The following is a 27,949-nucleotide window of genomic DNA, read 5'->3' on the forward strand; positions in this document are numbered from 1 at the left end:
TTGACGTAACGTATGCTTGTATGCTATTGATCCATTTCATCAACTGATTCGTTGTCATGTGTCTTTTTTTACAGGTATAGTCCCGTACTTCTGGACAAAGTGAAGGAAATGGCGGAAGGGATTGTAGTGCACGACGCACCGGTTTTCAAAACAAGAGACGAGATCGTTAAACAGAAGGTAAAATATATTCTTAACTTTACCTAGCCTGTAAGATAAGACCGAAGGTCTAGTGGCGTTACTTTTTTGTTAGACTAACGTTTATGTAAATGTTACTGCGTGATTCGTAATCGCAGCCTATTTCCTCTACGTACTTGGGGTACATGTTAACCTTTTACCAGTGAAATATTGGTTACATGATGTGGGAAAATAACGTTGCAATTCAATCATGTAGTTGGCTAGTTTGCTAAATCATTTCTAACGACCACTTGACTATTAACTTGATGATTAATGCTTCACAATACATGGTTTTGCAGATATTTAAGTATTATTTAGCATTAAATAATTATGAGAATTGCAAAGTAGATTTACTAATATGGAATACCTGAAATAAATCTTTAAAATCCCTCTGGATCACAGGTCTTTATTGCATAATTGAGTTCATCATCAGTAACGAAATGCTTCTCTGCTTCCTTATCTACAGAATTGATGACTGGACCTGTCTGGCAAAAGCATACACAGTGGATCAGACCCTCAGATTTGGAGATTCTTCTGAACATGTTTTTTTTGTAAATGGTGTATTTTAAATGCTTCCAGACGTTGCTGATTATGTGCTGGCTTTACAATGGCAGGTATCAGGGCTTGTAGTCTAAAGCAAGAAAATACACTTCAAATAACTCAAAAGAGCAGGCTGTCAGAAAGTTCTGTACATATATTAAATATCCTTCATTGCACATAAAACTGCCTGAGCCAATCAAAAACATGCTGTTAAACTGAAATGGTATTTTTTGAAGGGGTACCAGTGATCTTTAAAGAGAGTTTTTATCATTATTTTTATTATCTTGTGTGGAATGTTGTTCCAAATGTAGAATGTGGGGCCTGGTTCCTTCAGCCACAGGCACCAAAGCCATCAGGACATTGTACTTCCTCTAGTGGTCTTTTTAAAAACAATAGTTTTTCATCAGTTTTATTCCAACGATTTATTTGTACTCAAAATCAGTTCTGTAGAAATGTGATCTCTGCCTGGGCATCTGTTTGCCCGAGAGCTGCAACTCTCTGGCCTTCCACCAGTGTTTTATTGATTTGCAAGTTGCCTAATGGATGCCCATCAGTGCCCTGGTAAATATTATGCAAGTATGGATGCATATTTTTGAGGTCACGTGATGGGTCCTTGTGTGTTGTGGTTTCCATGGCAACCCCAGCTGTGCCATCTCTGTTCCCTTTTAATAACAAAATCAGCAAAATTTGAAACATCAAAAAGAGCATCGTGCATTTGGTTCAGGAACAAGATTTCTCAACCAAGAGTACATCAAGTCTGTAAAATGTATTTTATTATATTTATACAGCATATTTTAAGTGTACATTGTTTTCAATAAATTCACAAAAAACTAGCTTTATGACCTCGCTCTTCTCCTTGGAAAAAATGTCTGTCATTCATCATAGTTTTCAGTATGGTCAACCCCTCATAGTAAATACTATTACTGTTAATTGGATGAGACAACAAACAAAAAAAAGAAAGAAAAACCTGGCTCCAGTATGTTGTCAAATGTGGACAGCCCTTGATGAATTCTGACTAGTTTCATGGTGCAGACGGCCAGACTGACCCGTCTTTGCCCATAGCACCTTCACCATAGTATCCCTTTGTGTCAGAACTGCTTTGATTTGATACGCTTTAAATGCGAACGATCGTAACGTATCTCACACTGTGCACACGATACACAAACAGTCTTAGTTGATGGCCTTCACGTATACTAGGTTTAATAATCCAAAACTAATGCTCCAGTCCTCTTTGCACTTTCCAAACAAGACTCATCTTGCAGAATTCCATGGAGTAGTAATTTGTCAAACAAAAGTAAAAAAAAGTTTTGGTAATTTTACCAATAATAGTTTCCAACAGCCACTGTTATTCAAACCATGGAACACATTTCAAAATAAAAGATGCTGTAGAAACCAAACTATCAGAATCAATCCAAAAAAAAAAGATATTTTACAAATTTTGTCAGCAAATAACTTATTTTGCATCATGCAATGAAAACGGAAATAAGAACAACACAAACCTAAAAGATCGTTTTTTGTTTCTCCAAATGTGTTGGCAAGCAAGTAAAAGTCCCTACAATTTTTATATTTTATTTTCTCCTGGCACTTCGAAGTCCTGCCGTTTGACTTCCTCCTCTCTGGATGAGGTAAACGAAAGCTTGGGTTCTGATGACCACGTCGCGGGTGATTCCTGTGTTAAGAGTCCCTCCAGCTCTGTTCCACGATGGCCGACACCCTCTTCTCGTACTCGCGCTTGTTCTCCTGGTACAGCTGCGCGGCCTGGCTGTTCGCCGGGCTGTTGGGGTTGGGCTCGTCCAACAGGGACTTTGAAAGGGAAGAAAGAACAATCAGGGAGGCTGAATAATCAGGCGTCATTAATTCGAAGAGCGCTTGGCACTGCGTTCGTGGAGGTAGGCCAAAGGAATAGAGAATGGGGACAGGTGTACTATGAGTGTGTGTGTGTGTGTGTGTGTGGGGGTTGTAAGTTGTGCCCCTCCTCACACACACACACACAGAGTACAGTGGCCTTAAACTCCTATAGAGAGAATTCTATAGAATGGAATGGAACAGAAAAGGGATACTATCTCTAATAGTGGACATACTGCCATGATAATGAAGCCCTACATCCATAACCTCATTGTTACCACAAGCAGAGAAGTCACAGGCCAGGCGATGTGCTACATATTTATGGTGATTAAAAACCAAGACGACAACACGCAGTAGGAGTTTAACAGCTTTGGTAGCGTGAGCAGCAATGCTGTGATTTGCTACACGCAGCTGGGCACCCATCATGGTGGAGGGCGGCTCAAACCCACCTGTATCGACGTCAGGATGGAGGAGACGTCGTATGTGGGACTCCAGCGGTTCTGAAGGATGTCTAGACATATGCTCCCATCTGCGTAAACTAAAGATAAAAAGGTTTATATTCATCAAACTGTTCCAACAAGCACAGCCACAAAACCGTTTTAGCCGTTTTCACATGACTATTCAAACAAAGAGTCATCTTGTATGGTAGTGAAAAAGCTTCATATATCGTTTACTCCTTTGACCCTTTCACAAAATAGATTTGTCCTTGAAAAAAAAAAAAACCAGAGGGACGAGTACATACTGCTCACTGTGCGACAGAAGAGTTTACGCTCTGGCATTAAACCCGAACGAGGCGGATCGATCCTGTCGTTCTTAAGAGGTTACAGTCACGCCGGATCTCACCATTGGGGTGGAACATTTTGGAGATGAATCGAACCGTGGGAGGCTTGTTCGGGTACTCTTCTGAAAATTCTATCACAAGCTTAAAAGTTCCTGTGGAGAGAGACGCAATTAAGGTTTCTAAAAATACGCCCCTCGGCCCGACGAGCATTAATCCTTCACCGAGACAGGATTGGGCCCAGCAGCGGGTGCTGTGTGACCAGACTAATATGAGATTAAAAATGAACGCTGACTCAGCAGTACGGATATTTCGCTGCTGTTAAAAGACACTGAACCGCTTTTCCCAATTCAGCTGATCGAAACTCACTCCCAGCTTTGCTTAAATAAAACGCAAATGGTCACGGTTATTGATTTATTCATACTGAAGAGCTATACTTTTTGCACATAAAAGAACATGGCTGCAAGAAAGGCACTATAGAACAGTTAGCACCACTCAGTGGACAGGTGCAATACACACCTGGTTCTTGCTGGGCTGCCCAACCCTGTTCCTGGAGATCTACCATCCTGCAGGTTTTCATTTCAACCCTAATTTGGCACACCTGATTCTACTAATTAGCAGCTCAGTGAGATCTCTAGCTGTTGAATGAGGTGTGCTTTCATAGGTTCAGAGTGAAGAACCTACAGGACGGTAGATGTCCAGGAACAGGGTTGGGCAGCCCAGCTATAAAGGATAGATAAATACTACAGGTTGTGTATGGAGCAATAAGGCGTGGAAGATGTGGTGTTTTTCATATGATGAGTAAATCAACTTACCATCTTCAAACGGGGTTCCCTCAGGTCTGCAAGTGATAAAACAAAAATACTCAATTACACATTAGCACATTATGGTTTAAAAGGAATGGATTTGTTTGAAAAACAGGAAACATCCAGCAGCATAAAACTGATATCATGCCTATTTCCCTTTGACAAGATAAATCTGAGGACACAGCACCACTTCCCCATTAATAAACATAACTCTCAGGAGCCTGATCACAAAGCCAGTGAGCTCATCTTTCTGTTCTGCACACTCAGTTCTGAAGGGTCAAAGGTCAAAGCTCCTCTATGTGTCCATATGTGTGTGTTTTCTGAAGGGTCAAAACTCCTCCTAGCTGACCATCCATATGTGCGTGTTTTCTGAAGGGTGAAAGGTCAAAGCTCCTCCAAGCTGACCATCTAGATGTGCGTGTTTTCTGAAGGGTGAAAGGTCAAAGCTCCTCCAAGCTGACCATCTAGATGTGCGTGTTTTCTGAAGGGTCAAAGGTCACAGGTCCTCCGAGCCGGCCCGTCTGACGTGCGTGTTCTCTGAAGCGTGCGTGCAGTAAGCCCCAAGCAGGAGGCGGCGGATTTAAAGCTCACCCAAAAATAACCGCGTTCCACATCATGATGTTGTTTTCCGAGGGGGCTCCGCTAACGCCCGCTGGCGGGTCCTCCTGCAGCCTGGGGGGGGGGGGGGTGGCGGGGGGAACACAGAGAGGAGAGAGGAGCCCTGCTCGTTAGGATTCAGAACCGCAGGGGAGGAGGGGCTGTCTATCCACACACACACGCGCCGTGCCTGGGGAGACACTAAAGCGTGCTTCCTGTCGGGACCCACAGTCTTCCCCCGCTGTGCCCAACGATACGGTCAATCATCTCCAGATACCCTGTCCTGGAAAAACCGGATGCATTTCGTGATTTGTTAAAGGAATCATTTTCAGTACAGCTGATCTGATGGCTTATAAGTGCCAGTATGTGAAGTGAGCCTTAAGACAAGCTGTTAAGATCACCTCAATACTAATAATGCATTTTTGTTAGTAAGTTTTGTCTCTATAAGGTCATCTTCCTCCACAGCTCAGCAGTGATGTGACCTCTCCTACCAGCCCTGTGCTTCTGTCCCATATCAGATAGAGTGAATTGTGATGGCGGTGTAACCAGGGCACGAAACTAACTTTTTCACCCACAGGCTAGAGTGACTAGTGAAGTCTAAAAATCACCAGCCATTTTGAGCACCAGCTACACTACCTTGAGCAATGGAACACAACAGGGTTGGTTACCTGCCAATGTGGCTGCCAGAGTGGAAAGTCTTATCAGCAGCAATCAAAGCTTTGCCAGCATTTGGCTGACAGCGGGCGTTCATTTCATACCCTGATTGTAAACTCCCCCACCCCCCTCCCCATGGGGCTTGAATACAAACGCCTCACGGCCAGACCATAAAACGGTTACTTGTGTTCAAAACGCACGCATCTGTGGACATGCAGTGTGAAAGAGCTGCTTTCGGACGCAAGCAGATTACGCTAAGCTAAAGCGTACCCTGCGAGCTAGCAACTGCACCACGAAGCCAGGAGACGGGAAGAGAGAACACCGACCAGCAGACAAAAACACGTCCCGCTTCATTTGAATGGAAAATAAAAGCAAAGCACCGAGGCGTACCCCAGTCTGCCTACAGGCTGGTTCACAAAAAGTTTGGCCCTCGCAAGCGAGAACTACAAAATACCCAAATGACACGAGCGATCTTCAGCGATGCCTTGTCTCGGGCGGCAGCAACATCCTCTGCTAAACCCCAGGACACTTCAAAAGTATTATTTCAAATAGTTCATGTGCTTTAGTACAGGTTCACAAACTCCATCTACTCCATTAATGAAAAATGCTGTCTGGTCGATATTTTTTTTTTAAAAATATGTAGAGGGAGGGTTAGAAAAATAAAATAATCATACACAGCATTTAGGCTATACAGTAAGAGTGCCTTTTACAGTAAAGTCAGTTAACAGTAAAAGGGGGCAGCCCATCTCGAACTTCTCCAATGACCCTGAATGCTGTCTTTATTGGGAAAATGAAGAGAGGAAGAAAAGGGCCTGAGGCCTTTCAAAGGCTCTCCCGTCTGGCGTTTTATGTGACCTTCTCTGCCGGAAGAACGCAGCCAGCGTCTAAAGCATCCTTCGGATTTGGCCGTTCGTTCATGCGGTGCCATCCGCTGTCCCACAGAAACCGCAGCGTTCGGCCGGCTCTTCCGCTCCGTCACCTCAGCCACTCGACCGTTAATCTGCCCCCACACCCCACTTCACCTCCTCCAGGGCAGGCCTGCTCACCCTGCTCCGCTCCCCCTGGCCTTTCAAATCTAAAACCACCTGTGACTGAAGTGCTCCTGTGACCTTAAGCGCTCCTCCCCACCTCCACCACCTCCTCCTCCTCCAAAGGCCACCTGCGGACTCGTCTCTCCAAACCTTCAAGAGCCCACCTTCACACAGCCACCTCCCCCCTCAGTCTCACCTGCGGTGATCTGATGACTCGGACCCGACTCCACACAGCTGATTCTCTGTGACTGGCGGTTCTTCGTCAGCTATTCAATACTTTATTCAACAGCGGCTATTATCCCGCTCATTTTGCAGACAGCAATTTATACTGTTGCAAAGATTTTTTTTTTTTTTTTAAATCTCCTTTGCTCGATAGCAGAGCGGTGAATAGAAAACATAATGGTGACTAACCGTAGATTTTGAAAAAAAAAATCGCCAATCTTTTGGTGCCAACATTCTTTTTATGAACTGTGTCCTTTTATATAAAACTGGTATTCTGATTTGGCACTGTAATAAAATTTTTACCAACAATCCAACAGTTTTCCCAACATTTCATAGATAGCCTCTCTCCTATATCATGGATGATAGGAACTTCAGGCAAGTGATGCAGTGAACCTGCATGGTTCCTCCTCTTAATTAGAGAGGAGGAGCTAAATGAAGAGTGTCAGTCATGGGTCCCCTTCCACTCTGTAACAGTGAGCTGACCCACCAAAGTGTCGGTCATGAGTCCCAGTGAGCTGACCCACCACAGCGTCGGTCATGAGTCCCAGTGAGCTGACCCGCCACAGCGTCGGACATGAGTCCCCTTCCACTCTGTAACAGTGAGCTGACCCACAGGGGTGTCGGTCATGAGTCCCCTTCCACTCTGTAACAGTGAGCTGACCCACCAGAGTGTCGGTCATGAGTCCCAGTGAGCTGACCCGCCACAGCGTCGGACATGAGTCCCAGTGAGCTGACCCACAGGGGTGTCGGTCATGAGTCCCCTTCCACTCTGTAACAGTGAGCGGACCCACAGGGGTGGTAACACAGAGTAAGGTTACCTCATCAGCATGCCCTCCTATTCACTGCTGGCGGTTTTATGTGGGTGTCGGAATACACCCTCGTCCCTCCAGCAGCTGCCCGGCGTGAGCCTTTTCTCTCAGAACCATTTCCCATCTGGATGCTACCGGCAGGAGGGGGGCCAGGGAGTCACGCCTGACCGAGCTGAGGTGCACTCCGCTTTGTAGACCTCTCCCCTGAGACCACCACAACCCTAATGCTTTATCACAACGTCCAATCATCTGTCTCAACTAACCACAGTTAACCCTAACCCTTTATCGCCATGTCTAATCAAATAACCACAGTTAACTCTAACCCTTTATCACAATGTCCAATCATCTGTCTCAACTAATCACAGCTTATAAACACCGGCGACAACACCAGAGCATTTGGACTACAGGTAATGGCCTTTTCATGACACGTTACCCACTTTATATCTAAAACATTACCTATCAATACATATCAAACGAGTATATTATGCCTAAATGAAGACTGTTTTAGAACTACTGCTAGCCCACTCAGCTACTTCACTAACTTCCTCTCAATACCATTACTATCCACATGCCTAAAGTTTGATTGCTCAGTGTCCAAAGAAGCAACAGACTACATTCGATGCTTTAAACTGTAAAATTTAGCAGCACTGTTCATCTGATTACCAAGATCAATACCAAGACAAACGCCGATTGTTTGATATGCTAGACAGTCATACATACAAGTAAACGTAAGTTAATTATAACTTCGTAGTAATTTCATCACCTCAAACAGTAACCTTTGTGACCGGCTTTATCGCAGAATAGACTACTAGCCTATTTGATTTTGAGAGCGGGTGAATGTAGTGGATTGGAAGCTTTCTGCGTTAACTGTGCGATTGTTATCATGAGTAATTCTAATCAGATAGCAAGACTAAGGCCGCACAGAACAAAGCAGTTGAAAGAAACAAACGTAGAGCTAGCTAGCTTTACATTAAATAGCCAACATACACACATCTTAACACTTCTAAGACAACAAATGTAGCTTGGATGAAATATTTCAGTGTGATATATGACAACTAACGATTTGCCTTCCGGTGCAGCAATACGATACCCAGAGTCAAAGACAGAATACCCGTCTAGCAAAACTATCCTAGCAAAATCTACAAATCTTGGAACTAGGCAACTACCGCAGCTGTGTAAGATAGCTAGCTTGATAGCCAGCTAATAGCAATGACAGTGAAATCATTGAAGAAAAACATTTATAAACGCAGCGAACCAGTAGCTACCTTTTGAAATCTCTCATAAGGCGTCTTCGAGCAGGCGTGGACATTTTTCAGGACCCAGAAGATGCTACTTTAATCATAAAAGCCAGCCCGAGCCGGTATATGCGGGCAATACCGCTGCTCGTACCCTTTTCTCCTTCCAAACAACTAAGGTGACGTCATGTACTTCCACGAGCGAAATGGCCAATACCATTCAACAAGAACTGTCCACTTTTACAATAACCAAACAATTTTCAAGTTTACAGCACTGTTTACACGAAACAACATTAAGATGTTTAAAATATTTAAATATTCAAATATTCATTGTTTTCCCCTCATCGATACAGCTGATAAGCATTTATGTTTTTGTGTTTAAGTAAACCCCCCTCTGTGCAGCACAGTTGGTTTAATCTCAACATTAATAACTATTTGGATGCAGAGTTGAGAAGAAGTAATTGGTAGGAAAGGTATAAATCAATGTAACTTCGTTTAAGACAAGATCTACTGTTGACATATATATTTGTTTTTTTGTATGGGCAACTATTAAACATTCAAACTGTGTACTGCACATTTTTTATTTTAGCTACAAATGTTGTGCTACTTGTGAACAGAATATATTTTTTGGTTCAAATGTTTTTTTCAAAAAGGTGTCGTCATACTAGGCTACGTACATTTGGGGTCATCCCGGAAATCTTGAAATGGGTCAGTAGTTACCCAACGTCACATCATTTGACCTCATGACAGTGTTTTCACGGATAATATAGCGCAACGACTGTACTGGTAGTACAACACAGTATAGCTTTATAAAGGGTGTTGTTCTGAAACGTTTGAACAACTGCTATTCGTATGAAAATGAAACTGGCCGTTATTGATGTAGCAAATTTTACATATATAATCTATGTGTGGTTGCACATGTATCTCATCAGACTGAACCTGTGCTAACAAAAAAGGATTATCCAATGGTGTGGGAAAGCAACATAGAATTTGATATATGTGTAGTAAAGGTACATGTGAGTAGCCAGATGATGGTGACATCATTCCCTGGAGTCAGGACATAAAGCCCTGATTGTCACCAGCAATAATACTGTTACCATGTAACTAGACCAGCATCTATATACTAATAATTTAACAGTTAATTTAAAGAATAATAATTTTTAGAGTTTTGATTTCTAATATCGCAAAACGTGAAATAGTAAGAGACCGACTACACTAGTTATAGGATTAGTTCTGTTCAGCTGACCTTGCCTGTAGGAGCTATTTGTTTTCATCAGTATTTGTAACTGTGTGTTTACAGTCACAGTTCGTAATTGAATGTTGTGTGTTTACAGTCAGCGCAATAAGGGGCCAGAGTTGTAGGAGTTATTTGTTTTCAGTATTTGACTTCCTTTTGTACACATTTTAATTTGACCCGGGGCATCAGTGGCTTTTGAACGATGTTTGCATTCTTTTGAAACTTAAAAGAATTGACAAATAGCCAATACACTGTCACAGGAACCAATAAACCCACATATTTAGAACAATACAGGCGTCAAGTCATCCAATCCAGGTAAGAATTAACTATTGTGCATGAAGCACTCTAGTTGCTTGGTATATGTCCTAAGTCAGTCAGGAACAGTTTCATACTGTATAGTGAGTATGAGAATCACATAGTCCACATATTGGACTATGTGATTCTCATGCTCATCACATATTGCTCTGTGTTTTGAATTAAATTGTTGGCAACCACTTGGTTCCAACCATTTAATTTACACAGTGCCTTGCAAAAGTGTGCACAATTTTCACATTTTGTTGCTTTGGAGCTTGTATTAATGACACTTTCCTTGAGGACCTACTATTTCTTTCAAATACAAGCTACTACACATATTTGTGAACAAAAACAGTTCAATAAAAACTGAGATATGCTGACTGCATAAGTATTTAGCCCCTCTGCTCTGGGAGTTCTAAATGATTGCCAGTGCAGAGCATAACCGCAATGATCCTCACGGTGAGTAGGTTGTCCTCTGTCTGTGTACCAATTGAAGTGATTATCGCCATTTCAGGAATAAAAACACAAAGGCTGAAGTCCAAGGACCTTCCTTGGTCAGTCAGGGATAAGGTTATCAAAAGGAACAAATTGGGAAAATTATATGGAATCATATATCAAAATGTCTGCATATCCCAGTGAGCTATGCTGGCAATGATGAAGACGGGGAAGCTACAGCATACTAACCAACCCAGCCAAGAAAATGCCATAACTCCTAGTGAACAGGAAGCAGGTGAGGGAGGTCACTATGGGACCATCACTTCTTTTAAAGAGAGTGAGAAAGTTAAATGGCTGAGAACGGAAATAATGTTCCTCAGTCAAGAGAGTCAAGAGCACTGCACAATTCTGCCCTTTATGACAGGAAACAATGAAGAGGCCATTACTTATATATATATATATATATATATATATATATATATATATATATATATATAAACCCACAGAGACTGCCTAGAGTTTACAAGGGTGACCCAAATGTGGGAAGAGCTTTTGCGGTCAGGTGAGTCTAAAAACAGTGCTTTTGGGTCAAAATGCAAAGTACCGTGTCGGTTCACAAACCTAAGATTGTTCCGGTCCAATTTAACGCCAGCCCCACAGTAAAACATGGTGGCAGCAGTACCATGCTATAGGGAACGCTTCTCTTTGGCAAGGACGGGGAAACTTGTCAGAACCGAAGGGAACACACCCATGGCAAAATACAGACTGATAGAAAAACTGTTTTGGTCTGATAAAGACGTGAAACTGGGGCGAAATTTCCCTTTCACCAGGGCTTCAGTCCAACGCACAGGACAAAAAATGCACTGGAGAGGGTCAAGGCTAAAACGGTGATTGTCCTTGAGTGGCCTTCAGTAATAAAGCTGTTGTGGAAAAAGGTGCTTCCACCAAATATCGATATGATGGGTCTGAATACTCATGTAAGCAGAATATCTAATTTAGTTTTATTTTTCTCTAAGACATTTTGTTGACATAGAACTAATTTGCCTTAAACATTTTTTTTTTTTCATTTTGAAAATGTGAGTTTTGAATAACAATATTAAATTAAAAAAAAAAACAATGTGAATGCAATGCTGCAACATGTCCAAGGGTCTGAATGCTTTTGCAAGGCATTGTATTTGTCTATAAATAAAAACAATCTGAGCCCCGCCCAGGACCAGAGCTGGCAAACTCAAGCCGAGTTTCATTCAGGAATCCAGGCCAGCACTCACCAACTCTGGGAAAGAATAGGTTACGCTCTCCTTTAGCATTTAGCGACGGGACATAAATATAGCCGGAGGAGGTAAGGGCAAAGGGGCTATATTTCATAGAGAATCCCAAGGGTGCTCGTTCAGCCAACCCAAGCTTCCACTTAGCCAAGTCAAAAGGGCAGCGAACAGAAGAGCACCACCATATCGACAGTCTGCGCACCTCACACGACGACCGCACCGGTCGCTTTCTCAACCGTGGAGCGAAGTTACTTCCATACTAGGATGCCTTTCCCGGTCTCGGTGGCTCTCTGTACTGCCCCCCAGTGGTCGAATGGAGTTCTCACAGTTGTCAGGAAGCAGAATCAGCGCCTATCTTCTGATACAGAATGAAGTCTCACACTAATTTGGTTTTCTAAAATACTTTTTAAATGGTTTCATCTTTTTTTCAGGAATGTTGTATGTACGTTTTTACCATACATTTTTACTACGGTTCTATGTCAACAGAGTTTGTTTACATTTCAGACGTTAGTGGCGCTGCATACACACATGTTGCTCAAGGAATGTAGATAATGTAACTTTGGTGGATGTATTCATGTTCAATAACTTATTAGGTTGCTCTGGGTAAGGCCTTCTTCTAAATACATGTAATATCATGTACAACTTAATCTTTAAAACCGTGTAGGCCTACTGGAGTGGGGCCTGGGTGAATCTTGTTTTATGAGAAAATAAATAAATGTATTTTTCCTCCGCAGAGAAGACATTTTATCTCGTTACATTTCTGGTTCATTAATTTGCTGGTCTGCGGAGGGACTGTTCCGGGGCTGTTCAGCTCCGCTGACAGACCCAACGCGCGTCTGGGGAAGTAGCTCTCTGACGCTAATAGCGGTGTGGCAATAACGACTGAAGCCATTAGTCCAACACGGGCGAGAATGTAAAAGAGCCTGACACCGTACATCCTTTCCATAACAGCTGTCTGCAGATGCACCGCATCCCTCCTCCGGCCTGACAGATCTATTTAGAACAGCCACTCTGTCACCCGAATGATTAATTATTCCCTTTATTACCGTGCAGTGTACACCACCAGAGGAAGCGAGAGAAACGCACATCAGCGCTAATCAGAAGTGATGCTATGTGATTACGCGGCTAATTATTTTATTATGGTCGGGCCGTTTCACATTTCCGAATGTTCAACCATAATAATTGAATTATGGCAGATTTACTAACAAAGAGGCTCAACGTTCCTCGGGAACAAAGGGAGCGGGAGATGTCTTCGGTTCCATGACACCGGCGGTTGATTTAGGAGCGTCTGCCGCCGCTATATTTATGGAGCAAGACTGCGGCAGCCAATGATGATGACAGGTGTGAGCGAAGAGTTGTGCGGCGCTATATTTCACTCTCGGGCGGGCTTTGCACCTTTTCTTTTAATGCTGGAATCTTCGTTCCCGAATGCTCCCCCTCACCGTAATTCACACGTCAGTCTTGATTTAAAGGCGTGATTTAAAGACAGTTAAAGGATCGGCCGTTCCAGAATTCTTACCACGGTGGAATTTAACCGAGTGTTTTCAGCGCTGCAACTTTTTTTCCTCCCGATTGCAATTATTGTTGTGGTTGTCTGAATCTGTTTTTGCAGATCAGTCAAAAATAAACGTAGCCCAAAAACTTGTCGCTTTAATGTAAGTTGATCCAATGTATCACATTATTTTGGGACACATTATGTAACATTATGATGGGAATTTATTAAAAACTTGGATCTACAATGGATCTATGGGATGGAAAGGATTTCAGTGACCTAACCCACAAGAAGTATATAAAAGTTTTTTCATGGCTGTGGTATGGCAGATAAAGCATACCTGTTACTGGGAAACAGGTACGGTGTGCCTGTGGAAATAGCTATATTAGATCATAGCAACAAGATGCTCAAAAACCAACACTGCACGCTGCTTTGATTTCAAAGTACTGATTTTTTAAATTGCTCATCTACCTGCTTGAAAGCATAAACTCATGTTTTATTATAAGAGCGTGTCCATGGTCAGCTGTTAGTGTGGGACAGTAGGAACACATCAAAAGGAAGGATGACAAGTCTAAATTAAAATCGCCCAGCGCTAAATTCAGCCGGAGGCCAGGGAGGATAAGCCGGAGTCTTACCACCAGGGGCTCCCCAGAAACCAAATCTCCTTTCACATCCAGCACGACATCAATCGGTCTCATAAAAAACACACCTCCCTCCTCCCCACCCACCCTGGTCTGGAGGTCAACGATTTACGAAACTGTGTTTTAAAGCAAATAAAATATGCAATGCTGATCAATCGTATCAACGGAGATTACAAGTGTGTAAAACATTGGGTTAAATCCTATGCTATAAAATAGGATGATATATTTATTTATTTATATATTGGTGAAATAAACATCACAGATGCTTTGCTACAAGCAGGAACTGCAGAAACTGCAGTGCTATTGAATCAAGAGTAAAACTCCATTGTTTCCATTCAACTAGACAAAATGATTGGGGCTACCAATCACTAAATATAATCCAATTGCTTAAGCACTGCTTCAAGGCAATATGAATTTAGCCTGGAATAAACAAATAGGTAGAAATCCCTTTTCCTGACAATGTAAATCTGTAACTGGACAGGCGGATAGTGTGGTGAAAAATCTTTGAGACGTGCACTTCCTTCTACTACCGGTTTTACACCACTAGATGGCAACGATGTCGACACATGTAAATGTGACTTCAAATTCTTTCAATCGACACAGATACTTCAGTGTGAATTTCTGTACCGTGCTTTTTTCACACTTTTATGAAAATGCACTCATGCGCTGTTTTTGATTCTGGACTAACTCAGACTTTTTGCCTACAACTATACTTAAATTTTATAGAAGAAATTATAATGGAATTAATGTATAAATATATAACTGCTATATAGGTCAGCATGACAATCAGCATTACGTTAAACTGTGGAGACTCCCATGTCAGAAAACAGATGGCGAATTTTCTGAACTGTTACTGATTAGTTTTAAAAGTTGATGTTGATCCTTCTGTTTCAACAGATTGTGGCATACAGACATTGAAGACCAAGTTGGCAGAACATGTGTTTCCAATTAACTAACTGAAGGAAGACACACACAAAGCATTCTAAAACACAGCACTTTGTTTTAATGTTTGAAATGGCTTTTCTCAATGTATGTGGTTCCCTTTTGGTCTCCCTCTTCTCTTTGGTCTTTTTTTTTGGGGGGGGGGGGGGAGGGGCTGATAAATCATTCCAAAGACAAAGCGTCTAAAGAGAATAAATTAACAGAAAATAGTCACAACAAGTGAATATGCACGTATTCCTGCATTCATCAGTCTGTCCATTATTTGAAGTGCTAATGATATTCAAAGCTTTGATGTTTTGGGTTGCACTCATTTACATTTAGTTTGACATTTTATTGATATTTATGGAAATTCAGGAGGTTATTTTCATAATGAGCCACCAATAAAAGGAGAGAACTATCTGTTCCTATCTGCTGCTGCTGCCTTTAGTGGTGGAAAATTACTGTCCTGAGAGGCAAAAGCAAACTGCATTATTGTATTTTCAAAGTAATATGCTAAATATGTGGATTTATGCATGCAGGGTTATGGATAGCTATGGACAAGGAGATCTCTGAAAATCTTTTTTTTTTAAATTCATATGAAACTAAAATGTAACTGCACAGAATCTACTTCTGTTTTTCTACAGCATGGTTTGCCCCAAATTTGTTTAAGCAGAGAGGTTTTTTAAAAATTACTTATACAATATTTTCTGACGTGAGAATTACAAGGTTCCTACGTGACATTTTCGTTGAAAATGAGTTATATACAAATACGCTCTGTTTTGTCATTTATCATTCTTTACAACTGTATGGCGTTAAAAATGTAACAAGTTTCAACTTTGGGTGTAATTCCAGTTTTTAAGTAATGAAACAAATGAACTGACAGGAACTATATCTCAGAACTGAGCTGGTATGGAGAGACCGCCAAATTCATTGTGCTCTATAATAAAGGGATAAAAAAATAAAGCTCTTATATTTCAATCAAAATTAATAATAAAATGCTTAGACTGTACAGAGTAATCTCAGTTAATCATGTGAGAAAAAGATAGTTCTTGAGGTTTTCAGTCAGGTATTCACATCTGATACGTCCCAAATTGCATCATTTCTAAGCATGGAGGACAAGAGGAACTGTGTTTGTAATCCATAATGACTCATCTGACTCACTAATGCAAAGCAAGTGAAATGAGCATGTAAACTTTCTTGTTAGCTGCATGCAACAGAACCGAAAATGTCTCAACAACAACTCCCCATCTCTGGGGTTGACAAGAGGGGAAAAAATATTTTTTGTGTGAATTTTATATAAATTAATAAATACGAAGACGATACATCGCTCTATTTATCTTTCTCCCTTGATGACCTTGGTCCTGTGGACTCACTGTGGTGAGAACATAAATGACTGGATGTCCCATAATTTTCTACAGCTAAACAAAGATAAAACAGAGGTAATTATTTTTGGTAGCATAGCTAAGAGGGGGGAAGTTCATAATTTGCCTCCGTAGATGTAAGGATCAAGCTAGGAATCTTGGCGCCATTGTGGATGCTGACTTTAGTTTTAACAGCCATATCAATACTGTTACAAGATCAGCTTTTTATCACCTAAGTCCAGTTTGGACATAAAATCTCTTATTTCTGCTATGTTTTTAAACATAGTAAAATAAGACATTTTGTGTCAAAAGCATACTGAAATGTGGACAGAACATGTCTTTGTTAGCCCGAAGTATCACTGTTTCACATCACAACTGATGTTTGGTGTGGGCTTACCGTAGAATAACTGTACAACATATTATATCTAAAAAATATATCATATTTTATTCGGTACACAACTTTCAGTCTATATATGGGATTACTTTGTCAAAACTATGAAAATGTTTAATGAAAAACACACAATGACACAACAAGTGTGCTCTGTATGCAGTCCATGTTCACTTGGTTTATGAAGCCACATGATTTAGAAAATTATTGTATTTCAATATCTATGTCATGCTCTGTTCTAACGGGCCCTGATAAAAATCCATTTCAGCTTGAAATGGTGTCTCTTCTTACATAAATGCATAGCTGTGGTAACCAGATAAGCATGGGATTTTCCTAATGTTTATTTGCCTTTCGAATGACATTGTTTACATTTGTCAGGTTTTGGTTTACACACTAGATGGCTCTACTGAGTAACATAAAAAACTAGGGTTTCTCTGCAACATCACAATGTAATTTACAGGCTTGAACTAAAAACAAGTTGCTTTACTGTGAAACCACTTTGTTTGAAAGAGAACATTTTTATGTTTTTTTTTTTAAATCTGGGAAATGGCATTTAAAATTTTCAATTAGTTCAAAAGAAAACTGATAAACATATTGTGAACTTCTAACAGCTAAGAAATATTTTTGTCTTGTTTTACCTTAATGATTAATTGGTCAGGCTGCAGTGGAGATCTCAGGTGGAATTTATTACCCATTTATTATTTATTACCATAAAAAGAAAGAAGCAATATACTGGTTAGGATGTCTGACACAGCCTTTGTAAATGCCTACAGACATTAATTGAGCTTCACTGTAACAGGAGAGGTTTGTATTTTTCTTTTGGTTACTTATTATAACACAAACTGTCTTAGTCCGAAAACAAAGTCACCTGCATTCCATTTAGAAATGCAGTTATGCCCTTGCACAAGAAAATCTAAGAGAAAACATCCATCAATTTTTCATATGCAGCTAGTTTTACAGTGGAGCCTGCCACATATGTTTTGTGTTATTCTTGCATGTTGATTATTTTCTGATTCAGACATTCAAGGCCTTAGGTAAGATCTTGGGTTATCTTTTGTAGAACACCAGAACATTGGAGTTCATGGGAACATCACATGTACATTAGATCACATGTACAAAGGGAGTACAACCTTTGAATTGCAACAAACATACGTTTGTGTGTAAGGGAAGTACATTACTCAGTTAGTTAATATAGAACTACACCATAACTTAAATACAGGATAGAGAAAATGAACACTGATTCGTCTTTGCAAATGGAACATTACCGGTTATCCTTTTCGATTTTTGATTATCTTGAATGCCATTTTCGGCATCTGGACGTTTTGCTTTCCTACTACATGTTTAATTCCTCGCTTAACAATAATGCTGTTTCTATGTACTGAACTCGTTAAAATACTAGTTAGGAATTGTTTTCTGAAAATTGAAAACCAAAGCCACGCCTTATTAAACCAATAGCGACGTATGAGGAAACCAATCGAATTGCGAGTCTGGCTTGGTTGCACAGCCCCTTACGAGGACTGGATGATGGCTTGGGTGCTGGGTGGTACGCCAGAGAGTGACGTCTTCTTTTTCTGACTTACTGTCGCTGATGTACCTACCTGGTCCTATTTCACCCTCATTCATACATAGAAATTATTTCTGCTGGTCGGGACCGCACTTATCTTTTACAGTGATCTGTTTAAACCGGGTGTTTTGGTAGTCTTGGCGCGGAGTGAATACTACACTTCGGATAATTAATTGTTTTAATTATTTAGCTAGCTCGCTAGCTAATAACATTCAGAGAAATGGACGAAAAGGCGTTTACGAAGGAACTTGATCAATGGATTGAGCAACTCAATGAGTGCAAGCAGTTATCGGAAAACCAAGTGAAAACGCTCTGTGAAAAGGTAACTAATTTAGATTGTCCGTTTTTTAATAAGTTAGTCTATCGTTCTTACATTTTGCTCTTCAGTTGGTAATTAGCTCAAGCTAACCTTAACCAAATGGGAAGGTTCATATTGAAGATTTACTGAGTGATAGTAGGATTCGATAGGCTGACTTTTAAAATGGCGGTGTATTATTGGCACATTGCTAGCCTAGCTAGCTAACGCTGGTTACAATGAATGGCATATTTTCCATGAAACAAATTTAGGGCTACCCCACACACTAAAATTCAAGTTTAACGTTTTGCACATTCGCGTTTAATGGAGTACTGGAGAAATTCGCTTGCCAGTTCATTTGGTTACCTAACCGTTAGACTAACCTACTCGTCTACCTAGTCTAGTTGGCAATCCAGTTTGTTGAATATTTGTTGCTGAGTTAGCCTAGCTAATTAGATACTTACCTAGTTTAGCTTGTGATGCTGTAACGTTCGGCTAGCTGGCACATTAGTTAGCTGTTTGTTGGAGACCTGCTAATGCTGTATCTGAACAGACGTGGCTAAGATAGCTGCTATGGTACTGTGAGATACTAGCTTGGGTTGCTAATTTAGCTAGTCTAGCTAGAGAACTTAATAGTGCTATGCTAACCGGTTATTTTTGGATAGCATTAGGTTAGCACAATTCATTGGATAGCATTGGCGCAGTATTGGATATATATATAGCGCCAATGTTCACTTGATTACTTGATTGTATATTAAGAAATTATGTTTTAGCGGCTCTCTGGTTTTGGTGAAGAGCGGTTCAATCGCATACCGTCGTTAGACCTCAGCATTTTCCACATTTTCTAAAATGGCGCCGATATATTCACCACCGTACAAGTTTACTTGCTCATCGTGGTGCTAGTTAGCTAGCAAATAACGCTAGCAATTAGACGTTCTGTCTATCATAACTACTACTAGACTACCTACCTGGTCAGTTCAGTCTCATCGCATTGTGCTAACACTTGCTAGTCTACCGACAAACCGAGTAGCAGTGGCTAAAAGAATGTAGCTAATTTAATGTAAATTAAATCTAACAATTAATATTTTTGCTGAACTGCAGAGAGAGAGAGATAGTGCAGCGATACAAGAATTTATCAGCGTGTCTACTGCTGACTAGCTAGCTAAGCATAGCTGAAGCAAAGGCACTGGATGTAAATTTCAGGAAATTGCAGCTATTTATAGGGACTCGCCTAACTTAATGCTAAATTTACCTGCTAACGCGTCCTCGTTATTTATAATATTGGGGAGTAAAACTGTTCTTGTTGACACACTTTTGGTGTGATTCGCGAACACACTGAAAATATGGGTAACTGCAATATTATGTGAATTAAAAGTATTGGCTAGCAGTTAATCCACAGTTGGCATGTTGGAGCTGTAATGTTGGATTAAATTGTTGGTTCGCTTTGTTCTGTGAATGTCCGTACATGGTTTAATCTGGTTGATTAACCTGGTTTATATCTTCTTGTGGTGCCCGTGCAGTGGCGTTTGATTAGGGATCAGACCCCTGGAAGTAGGTCGAACGTGAATTTCCTCCCCGTGACTTCACTAGATAGCAAGGGTCTGGGAAGGGATTTGACCTTAATCTTCTCCGCTGGCCTTTTAACTCATCCGATGCAAACTTGGACCTGTTCATCGCCATGATGATGATGGGGACGAGGACATAAATTCAAATAGAGTTTGGCTGTGCTTAATCCAGATGCATATTCAGGACACCGTGTCGTTCGTCATTAAGATGTGATTGACACTGTGTAATGCAAGGCAAACCCGCGATTTCACTTGTGAAAATCATGTACTTTCATCTGGGGGGTTGCCTAAGAACGCGGTGGAGATTCGTGGTGCATAATCCTGCACATTGAAGAGGGAAGATGATTACATTTATAACAGGCTGAGAAATACATTTTAAGCTTTACACTATAAAATATGGAAGTCACTGCACATTACTCAGATTCTTAAATCTCATCTTGAGCAGCTTGGCAGATAAAAGGCACATTTCTATACATTTTTATAGATATTGATAGAATTTATGTAGTGGCTGGACCTCAGTTCCTAAGATTTATGGGTTTTGACAGGACAAGAATGTGATTTTGCTTCAGCTTCGTGATGTCTCTGGTGATGTCCAGACAAACAAGGTTCATTTGAATTATTGCTGGTTGTTTTTGAGATGTGTGCAGTTCGTGCACGAGAGAGAGCATATGAGGGTCCTGTTTATGAGATATAAAAAAGCTTATGAAATGTAGTCATGCTAAAAGCGGTCTTGAGTAAGACTTCTGGCTCCTGTTATTAGTGCTGTATTCAAATTGTGCTCGACTGTAGCCAGAGATCGTTATACAAACCCCATAAAAACAATTTTTTTCCCCCCTCCATGTTTGTGTGAAATACACTGGGATTGAGACTCATTCATTGTACTGGCCACAGTTTTAAAGCTGGGTGTGGAATCTCAAGGAATTTCGAGGGAGTTGCTGTAACAAGATATGCAGGTTTGATGTTTAAGAGAGGGAGTGAAGATTCAGTGTGACTAGAAACCCTCTGAATTTTCTGAATGTAAAGTGGTGTCAGACGGTATCACACAGTCCTGCGTCAACTACACAAGACTTTTTAAATATGTAATAAATCCTTGATTTTATAGTGAGAGTTACTTAATACTGAGAGTTTCTCAGCTAATGGACACTCAACCCTGCTGTTGTTGGATTGTCCTTCAGACCTGCTTTTACCACTTTACATTAGTTTTCTCATGCCATTTCAATGCAGCCCTTTGGGGCCAGTGGCTGAGCTTTTGAGGGCAGGGAAATGATTACTGTGCATATGGTGCTTTAAATGTACAGTGAGTTTTGGTTGAAATTTGTGATTCCCATCTGCTCTAAAGGGAAGTGCTGTAGGATTGTTCCCTCTGTCATGTACACACAGGGCAGAGGGGCTTCAGTTGTAGGGGGGAATGTGTCCTAATGGTGTGGGTACTGCAGTCGAGGCGGTGGCCTCCATGTATTCAGTAATGTGGTGTGTTCATATGCACACACACACAGAGGAACACACACACACACACACACAGAGGACCACACATGTAGCTGTTGTTGGGGGATGTGTCCTAATGGTGTGGATACTGCAGTCGAGGCGGTGGCCTCCATCATGTATTCAGTAATGTGGAGCTGCTGTAAAAATAGCCTGGGAAGCGATTGATTCCGAATTGCATCATCGCATGCCCCCCCCCCACCATCTGACTCAGATCTGTTCTGGAGCTCCTGTGGCTGGGTGCAGGGAGAGGGGGAGGTGAGCAGCCCTGTTTTTAGATCGCATTCTTCAGCAGCCACCCCCCCCCCAAAAAAAAAAAAAAAAACAACAGGGCCCAGGGGAACGATCCTCCCCTCCCTCCCAAAACTGCACCCAGGAGAACCCTGCCAGCCCTGTAACAAGGCCCAGGAGAACTGGAAACGCACCGGACCACTGGACTCGCTTTTGTTCTGAAGAGACCTCGCGGGGGCTTTCCAGACTATCTTTCAAAATCATTTTATTTTTATTTCCCCACTGTTCATTGTACCCTGGTGCTGCATATCTTTTAAAAAAAAATTTAAAACAAAGCAGTAGAGCATCTTTTCACTTTAAGGGGGGCAGGTTAGGTTCACTTGTTTAGTTGTTTAGTTGCCACGGGCACATCACTGTGTCCCAGACAGTCAAAGCAGTGGATGCTGAAATGGGACACAAACACAGGAAGTACATTTGGCTTGTACATGCAGAGCAGTGCATTTCTGTGCAGTCGCCCTTTGTTAAATGGCAGTGTGTTATTGTATAAATGTTGGCAGATTCCATACCTTTATGTACGTGAGTTTTACCTGTGTGCAACATGCATTTTCCTGCTTTTAACTGCACGTACACCTGTGTCCCTGTCTCCTATATCACACAATTCAATAAAAAAATCCCCAGAGAAAATAACCGCTACTTACCAAGGACAGTGTTTTGAAACAAAGCCATGAGAAAGTACCTCTGGCCCTACCGAGCTTGTACTGTTTGTACAGCACCGCTGTGCGAAACAAATTATTGAATAATTGCTCCATAAAAGCAACACATTGTGAACATGATTTATATTCGGGGATGTGCACTTGGGGCACGGTATGCTAATGCAGGCTGGCGCAGCCTGTGGCAACCGTTCTCATGACTAATTGGGTAAGATTTAGCCCAACTGTGGGGGAGTATCTCGAGTATCCGTGGTAACACTGTTGTAATGTTCCGTATCATACGTACGCATGAGACCAGAGTCCTGATGTGATTGTGCTGGAGATGCCAAGATGCTGGCTTGACTCTCCTGGATGAAAAGTGAGTACATTTAAAGATGTACAAAAACGCACTTCTGCTCACTTCACTTTCTGGGGTGGCAGCGTAGCATAATGGGTGAGGAGCTGGTCTTGTAACCTAAAGGTCACAGGTTCGATTCTCGGGTAGGACCCTGCTGTTGTGCCTGTGAGCAAGGTGCTTAACCTGCATTGCATTCAGTATAGCCTATATCCAGCTGTGTAAACAGATGCAATGTAAAAGTTGTGCTGCTCTGCATAAGAGCGTCTGCTAAATGAATGTAACGTAATGGCTAAAGAAAGTTACGTTGACTTGTTTTGGTGTAAGTGTTGTTGTAATAATATGCTATTTAAGGGTAAGTTTACAGTACTGTAAGTGAATGGAAGGGCCAGTGTGGTCAGCTGGGTTGTGTGGGGGAGAGCTGCTCAGTGGAGCTAGTGTTAGCCCTGGCAGACCTCTAGGGTTAACAGTTATCAGAGGGAGGAGATGAGTTGACTCCACCGTGAAGTCATTTGTTTACCATGTACTCACTGTCAGCCAAAGGTTGTTACACGCAAGTTAATGACATTGCAGATTTAGGTGTAGCCAACGGGGAGGGTGCGTTTGCTTATCTTACAAACACCGTGTTGGTCAGAGAATGAGCTCAGCTAGTCAGGCACCACGTATACGTGACTGCTGGTGAACCAGGTGAGCTCACACTGTTGTGCAAACAGTTTTTTATGGAGGAGTTGCAGTAGAGCGATGTCGTCTTGCATAAGCCAACAGGCCGCTTGTGCAACTGCAGCCATCCGCAGCTTCAGCAGCTCTCCTCTCTTATCTGAAGGGCTCCCGGGCGTGTGGTACCCTGAGTCCTTTTTTTGTGTTATTTGTAATTGATGCCTAAGATGGCCGGCGGCATTCGGACGGCCGTACGGTGGAGCCGCGAGCGTTTGAAAGCCACGCGCCGCGCGCTCCGGACGGCACACCGAACAGAACGGGCTTTGTCCGTATTTAGGTCAGTCCGGCGGGAGTCGTCTTTACCGCCGCCTGTCAGAAAGCTCTTCCTTTCTCCTGTCCGCTCATCCCTCCATCTGCTAACCCACCCGCCCCCCCACCCCCGCCGGCACCACTGGCGCACACATCTCGCTCTGTGACCCAGGCCCGCCATTCGCTCCCGCGTTCCCGCCGCTCTCAACGCGGGAATCACGCCGTTAAAGCTCCTTACCGCCAAATAGCCAGCTTTATGCTTCCATCGTTTTATACAGCCAGCCCACCTGCAACCGGCTGTAATTGTGAACGCTCAGACCGTCTGTGTGCAGCAGGAGAGCTGTGGTGTGGAGGCGGGGCTTGAGCTGGTTTCCTTCAGTGAGAGCTGTGGTGTGGAGGCGGGGCTTGAGCTGGTTTCCTTTAGTGAGAGCTGTGGTGTGGAGGCGGGGCTTGAGCTGGTTTCCTTTAGTGAGAGCTGTGGTGTGGAGGCGGGGCTTGAGCTGGTTCCTCTTTGAGGGCCATTTGCCTCGGGCATTAAATGTGCCATTGTGCCCCAGACAGAGCGGTTTTTGTTGCCATTATCTGAAGTGGTTTATTTTTAATTATGCTCTGGGGCAATTGTGGTCGTTATTCTTGCGCTGGGGTGTATCAGACTGATATTAAAGGGGCAGTTTTGCATACGGTCACGTGCAGTAAAAGACATCCCATTGGCTCCCCTCAACTCTGAAGTGCTGGATGTTCTGGTTCCTCTCTTTCCAAGAATTATCTATTTTTCAGTTGCACTGAAGTTTTCACTCTTTGAGTGACTTATGTGGCATAAGTCAGCAAGTATACTTTAAGTTTGTCCTGTATGACAAGAATGTGAGTCAATTGCTGCTGTTTTGGGGAAGTGGAACAAACCCCATCAGTGTGAGCTCAGGTCAGAGGCTCCCCCATCCCGTGCTTTTATACGTCCCGCTGACCCGTGACCTGTCGTCCCCTCCGCCAGGCGAAGGAGATCCTGACCAAGGAGTCCAACGTGCAGGACGTGCGATGTCCCGTCACGGTGTGCGGGGACGTCCACGGGCAGTTCCACGACCTGATGGAGCTCTTCAGAATCGGGGGCAAGTCTCCGGACACAAACTACCTCTTCATGGGGGACTACGTGGACCGGGGCTACTACTCCGTGGAGACCGTCACGCTTCTGGTAGCGCTAAAGGTAACCTGAACCCCCCCCCCCCCGTGTGACTTTCATCACTGACACACACACGCGCTCTGTCCTGTGATCTGTGAGGGCAGAAGCTTGTGGTTTATGCTGTAATTATTTACTGCGATGGACACCGGGTGAATTTTTGAATTCTTGAATAAATAAAATTGCCGTGTTTCTGATGGAATTGTTTTTGTCTGTCGTCCAGGTCAGATACCGGGAGCGTATCACAATTCTGCGAGGGAACCACGAGAGCAGGCAGATCACGCAGGTGTACGGCTTCTACGACGAGTGCTTGCGGAAGTACGGCAACGCCAACGTGTGGAAGTACTTCACAGACCTCTTCGATTACCTCCCGCTCACAGCCCTGGTAGACGGACAGGTGAGGCATTTTGCACATGGGGGTTTTCACGGAGTTAAACTGACCCTGCTAAATCTTTCACTGAGTCGGCACAATTCTAGTGTTCAGGAATCTAACGGCTGTTGTTTTGTGGATTTGCCTTTTGTTTTTAAAAAATCAGATATTCTGTCTGCACGGAGGACTGTCGCCGTCGATAGACACGTTAGATCACATCCGGGCGCTGGACCGTCTACAGGAGGTTCCGCATGAGGTACGGCCCTTCAGGCATGCATGCTCCCCTGTTCCCTGTGATGTGCCACTATGGTGTTACTATAGCGTCACTGTGAGGTCATGATGTAACTATAGTGTCACTATGATGTCACAGTGCTAACGGTTTCCCCTCTCTGCCAGGGGCCCATGTGTGACCTGCTGTGGTCGGACCCGGACGATCGCGGTGGCTGGGGAATCTCCCCGCGTGGTGCGGGCTACACCTTCGGACAGGACATCTCCGAGACCTTCAACCACGCCAACGGCCTTACTCTTGTATCAAGAGCTCACCAGCTGGTGATGGAGGTGCGACCTCTCGCCTTGCTCAGCATGTGCAGACCTGAGGGTTCTAACCCCGCTACGAGACTAACATGGCTGCCTTACTTAGTGTTGGTTCTGGGCCCCGCTTCCTAGTGAAAAGCAGCACTACATAAGGAAACGTCTTCCGGGTTAACTCTGTACCCTTCCCCCTTAAAGTCTGTTCACGTTTGACTGTAGACGGCACACACTAGCCTGATCTTATTTGCCTTTTTAAAAATTTTTATTCCAGTTACTTGTTTTTAAAACTTGTGAAATCCATTTTGTCTCTCAGGGATACAACTGGTGCCATGATCGCAACGTGGTGACGATTTTCAGCGCACCCAATTACTGCTATCGCTGTGGAAACCAAGCGGCCATCATGGAGCTTGATGATACCCTTAAGTACTCCTTGTAAGTATTTCAGTAACCAGTTATCTCCCACTTGTTAAATCGTTACTCTGTGTTAATTAGCCTGTGTTTAAGTACTTCTGCTTTTAACTTGAGTAAACATGTGAGTAAACATATGAGCTTTGCTTTGCTTGTCCCTTTGGAAAAGAACATCTGCAAATTAATGTAATGAATATGAAAGTTTAGGGTTTATGTAGGATGTCTATTTACCATCAAATAAGATTCTTGTGATTTTAGTCTCTCAGCTGTGCAGGGGAGGGGGGTGGCTGTAATTGGTTCTTCCCTCTCCAGCTTGGCTCTAATTGGTTCTTCCCTCTCCAGCTTGCAGTTTGACCCCGCCCCCCGCAGAGGAGAGCCCCATGTGACGCGCCGGACGCCAGACTACTTCCTGTAAAAAAATGTCACCTACGTGTGTACAGTATTGCTGTGATTTAATGTACACTCAGCTTAAAGCCAGACCGGACCGCGATGAGAAGGGCAACCGTGTAAATGATATATCTGTTCAGAAAAGAAAAAAAAAACTATTTAAGCATTCAGAGAGCGTGTACATGGACCAAAAGGTTTGCCATATTTAAAAATGGGGGAAGGGTGTGGAATGCACAAGTGTCTGTCTGAGACTGACCGTTCAAATAGGCGGTGATTTCTCTCTGTGCAACACCGCTGTTTATTTCAAAATCATCTTTTTTTTAATCTGCATGGTCAGTAAGTTTCCGTCAGCCCTGTTGGTGCACACCTTTGCATTGTGTATGTGTGTCGTAAGAACCCACAGCAGATGCATTTGCCAGCAGTACTTGATGAATTGACGAAAGCGAAGAACTGGGCCTTGTAATTAAATAAAGAAGCTTCATTCCGCCAGTGTTACTCTGAGAACAGCTTAAATAAGCATTGTAGTTTTAAGAACTTTTCAGCAGGGGGTGAGAAACCAGGGCATGTTTTTGTTTTTTTTATTTTTATTTTTTATTTACAGGAGTGTCCTCAACATAAAAAAAAAAAAAACTTTGTTTTTGTTAAATCTTTTGCCATTCATACTTAAGTGATGTGTGTAACAGGTACATTTTTGGTCACTTTCTTTTCTTAAAGGAAAGTACTATGGCTGAAATTCCCTGCTCATTTTTTTTTTTTTTTTTTCAAGAATGAACTTGTGTACAAAAGTGTAAAAGAGGGTGGGTTCAGTTTGCAGAAGGCGTGCAGTTAATTCAGTGCCGTTGTGTGAATGCTTACACTAACACATTGTGATGGTAAGATACCTGGGATGAGGGTGCAAGTGTAATAATAAAGATGGAAGTTGCTCCTTCAAACTTGTGTGCTGTGTACATCAATTGTTGAAGATTGCAATATTATTTTAAAATGAACACAAATGATCATATTCAATTACACATTGAACATGCCAATATTGTATAGATTATAGTTGCTTTTAAAACCCTCACTGTCTCATTACGCCCAGAGGCAAGCAGGTTTTTTTATTTGCTTATTATTGACCATACATCTATGTGAGCTATATGTGAAAGACTGTCAGACCAACATTTTATTTTCTTATTCACTCCAGACACTTAAGTTAAAATGTGTATACTTGAAA

At 42.4% G+C, this 27,949-nt stretch overlaps 2 protein-coding genes across 3 annotated transcripts; one reads left to right on the plus strand and one right to left on the minus strand.

The window, feature by feature from the left end:
* Positions 1-1,465: 1,465 nt before the first annotated feature.
* ube2b (ubiquitin-conjugating enzyme E2B (RAD6 homolog)) lies at positions 1,466-19,191 on the minus strand. Of its 2 annotated transcripts, none has more exons than XM_064349796.1 (6): positions 19,049-19,191; positions 4,735-4,815; positions 4,153-4,178; positions 3,403-3,492; positions 3,009-3,097; positions 1,466-2,517 (listed from the first exon to the last, which is right to left on the minus strand). In XM_064349796.1, the coding sequence occupies exons 2-6, from the start codon at positions 4,758-4,760 to the stop codon at positions 2,389-2,391; spliced, it is 360 nt and encodes a 119-aa protein (XP_064205866.1). In that variant the 5' UTR covers positions 4,761-4,815; positions 19,049-19,191; the 3' UTR covers positions 1,466-2,388. The 2 variants fall into 2 exon arrangements, with proteins under 2 accessions (XP_064205866.1, XP_064205864.1); XM_064349794.1 differs by lacking the exon at positions 19,049-19,191 and adding an exon at positions 8,722-8,880.
* Positions 18,280-27,671, plus strand: ppp2cab (protein phosphatase 2 catalytic subunit alpha b). Its single transcript, XM_064349780.1, has 7 exons — positions 18,280-18,611; positions 24,861-25,070; positions 25,267-25,440; positions 25,580-25,669; positions 25,810-25,971; positions 26,258-26,376; positions 26,695-27,671. Exons 1-7 carry the CDS (start codon positions 18,510-18,512, stop codon positions 26,765-26,767), a joined length of 930 nt encoding a protein of 309 aa, XP_064205850.1. The 5' UTR covers positions 18,280-18,509; the 3' UTR covers positions 26,768-27,671.
* The last annotated feature ends 278 nt before the right edge of the window (positions 27,672-27,949 follow it).

Source organism: Anguilla rostrata, chromosome 9 (genome assembly GCF_018555375.3).
Source record: "Anguilla rostrata isolate EN2019 chromosome 9, ASM1855537v3, whole genome shotgun sequence".
Classification (NCBI taxonomy): domain Eukaryota; kingdom Metazoa; phylum Chordata; class Actinopteri; order Anguilliformes; family Anguillidae; genus Anguilla; species Anguilla rostrata.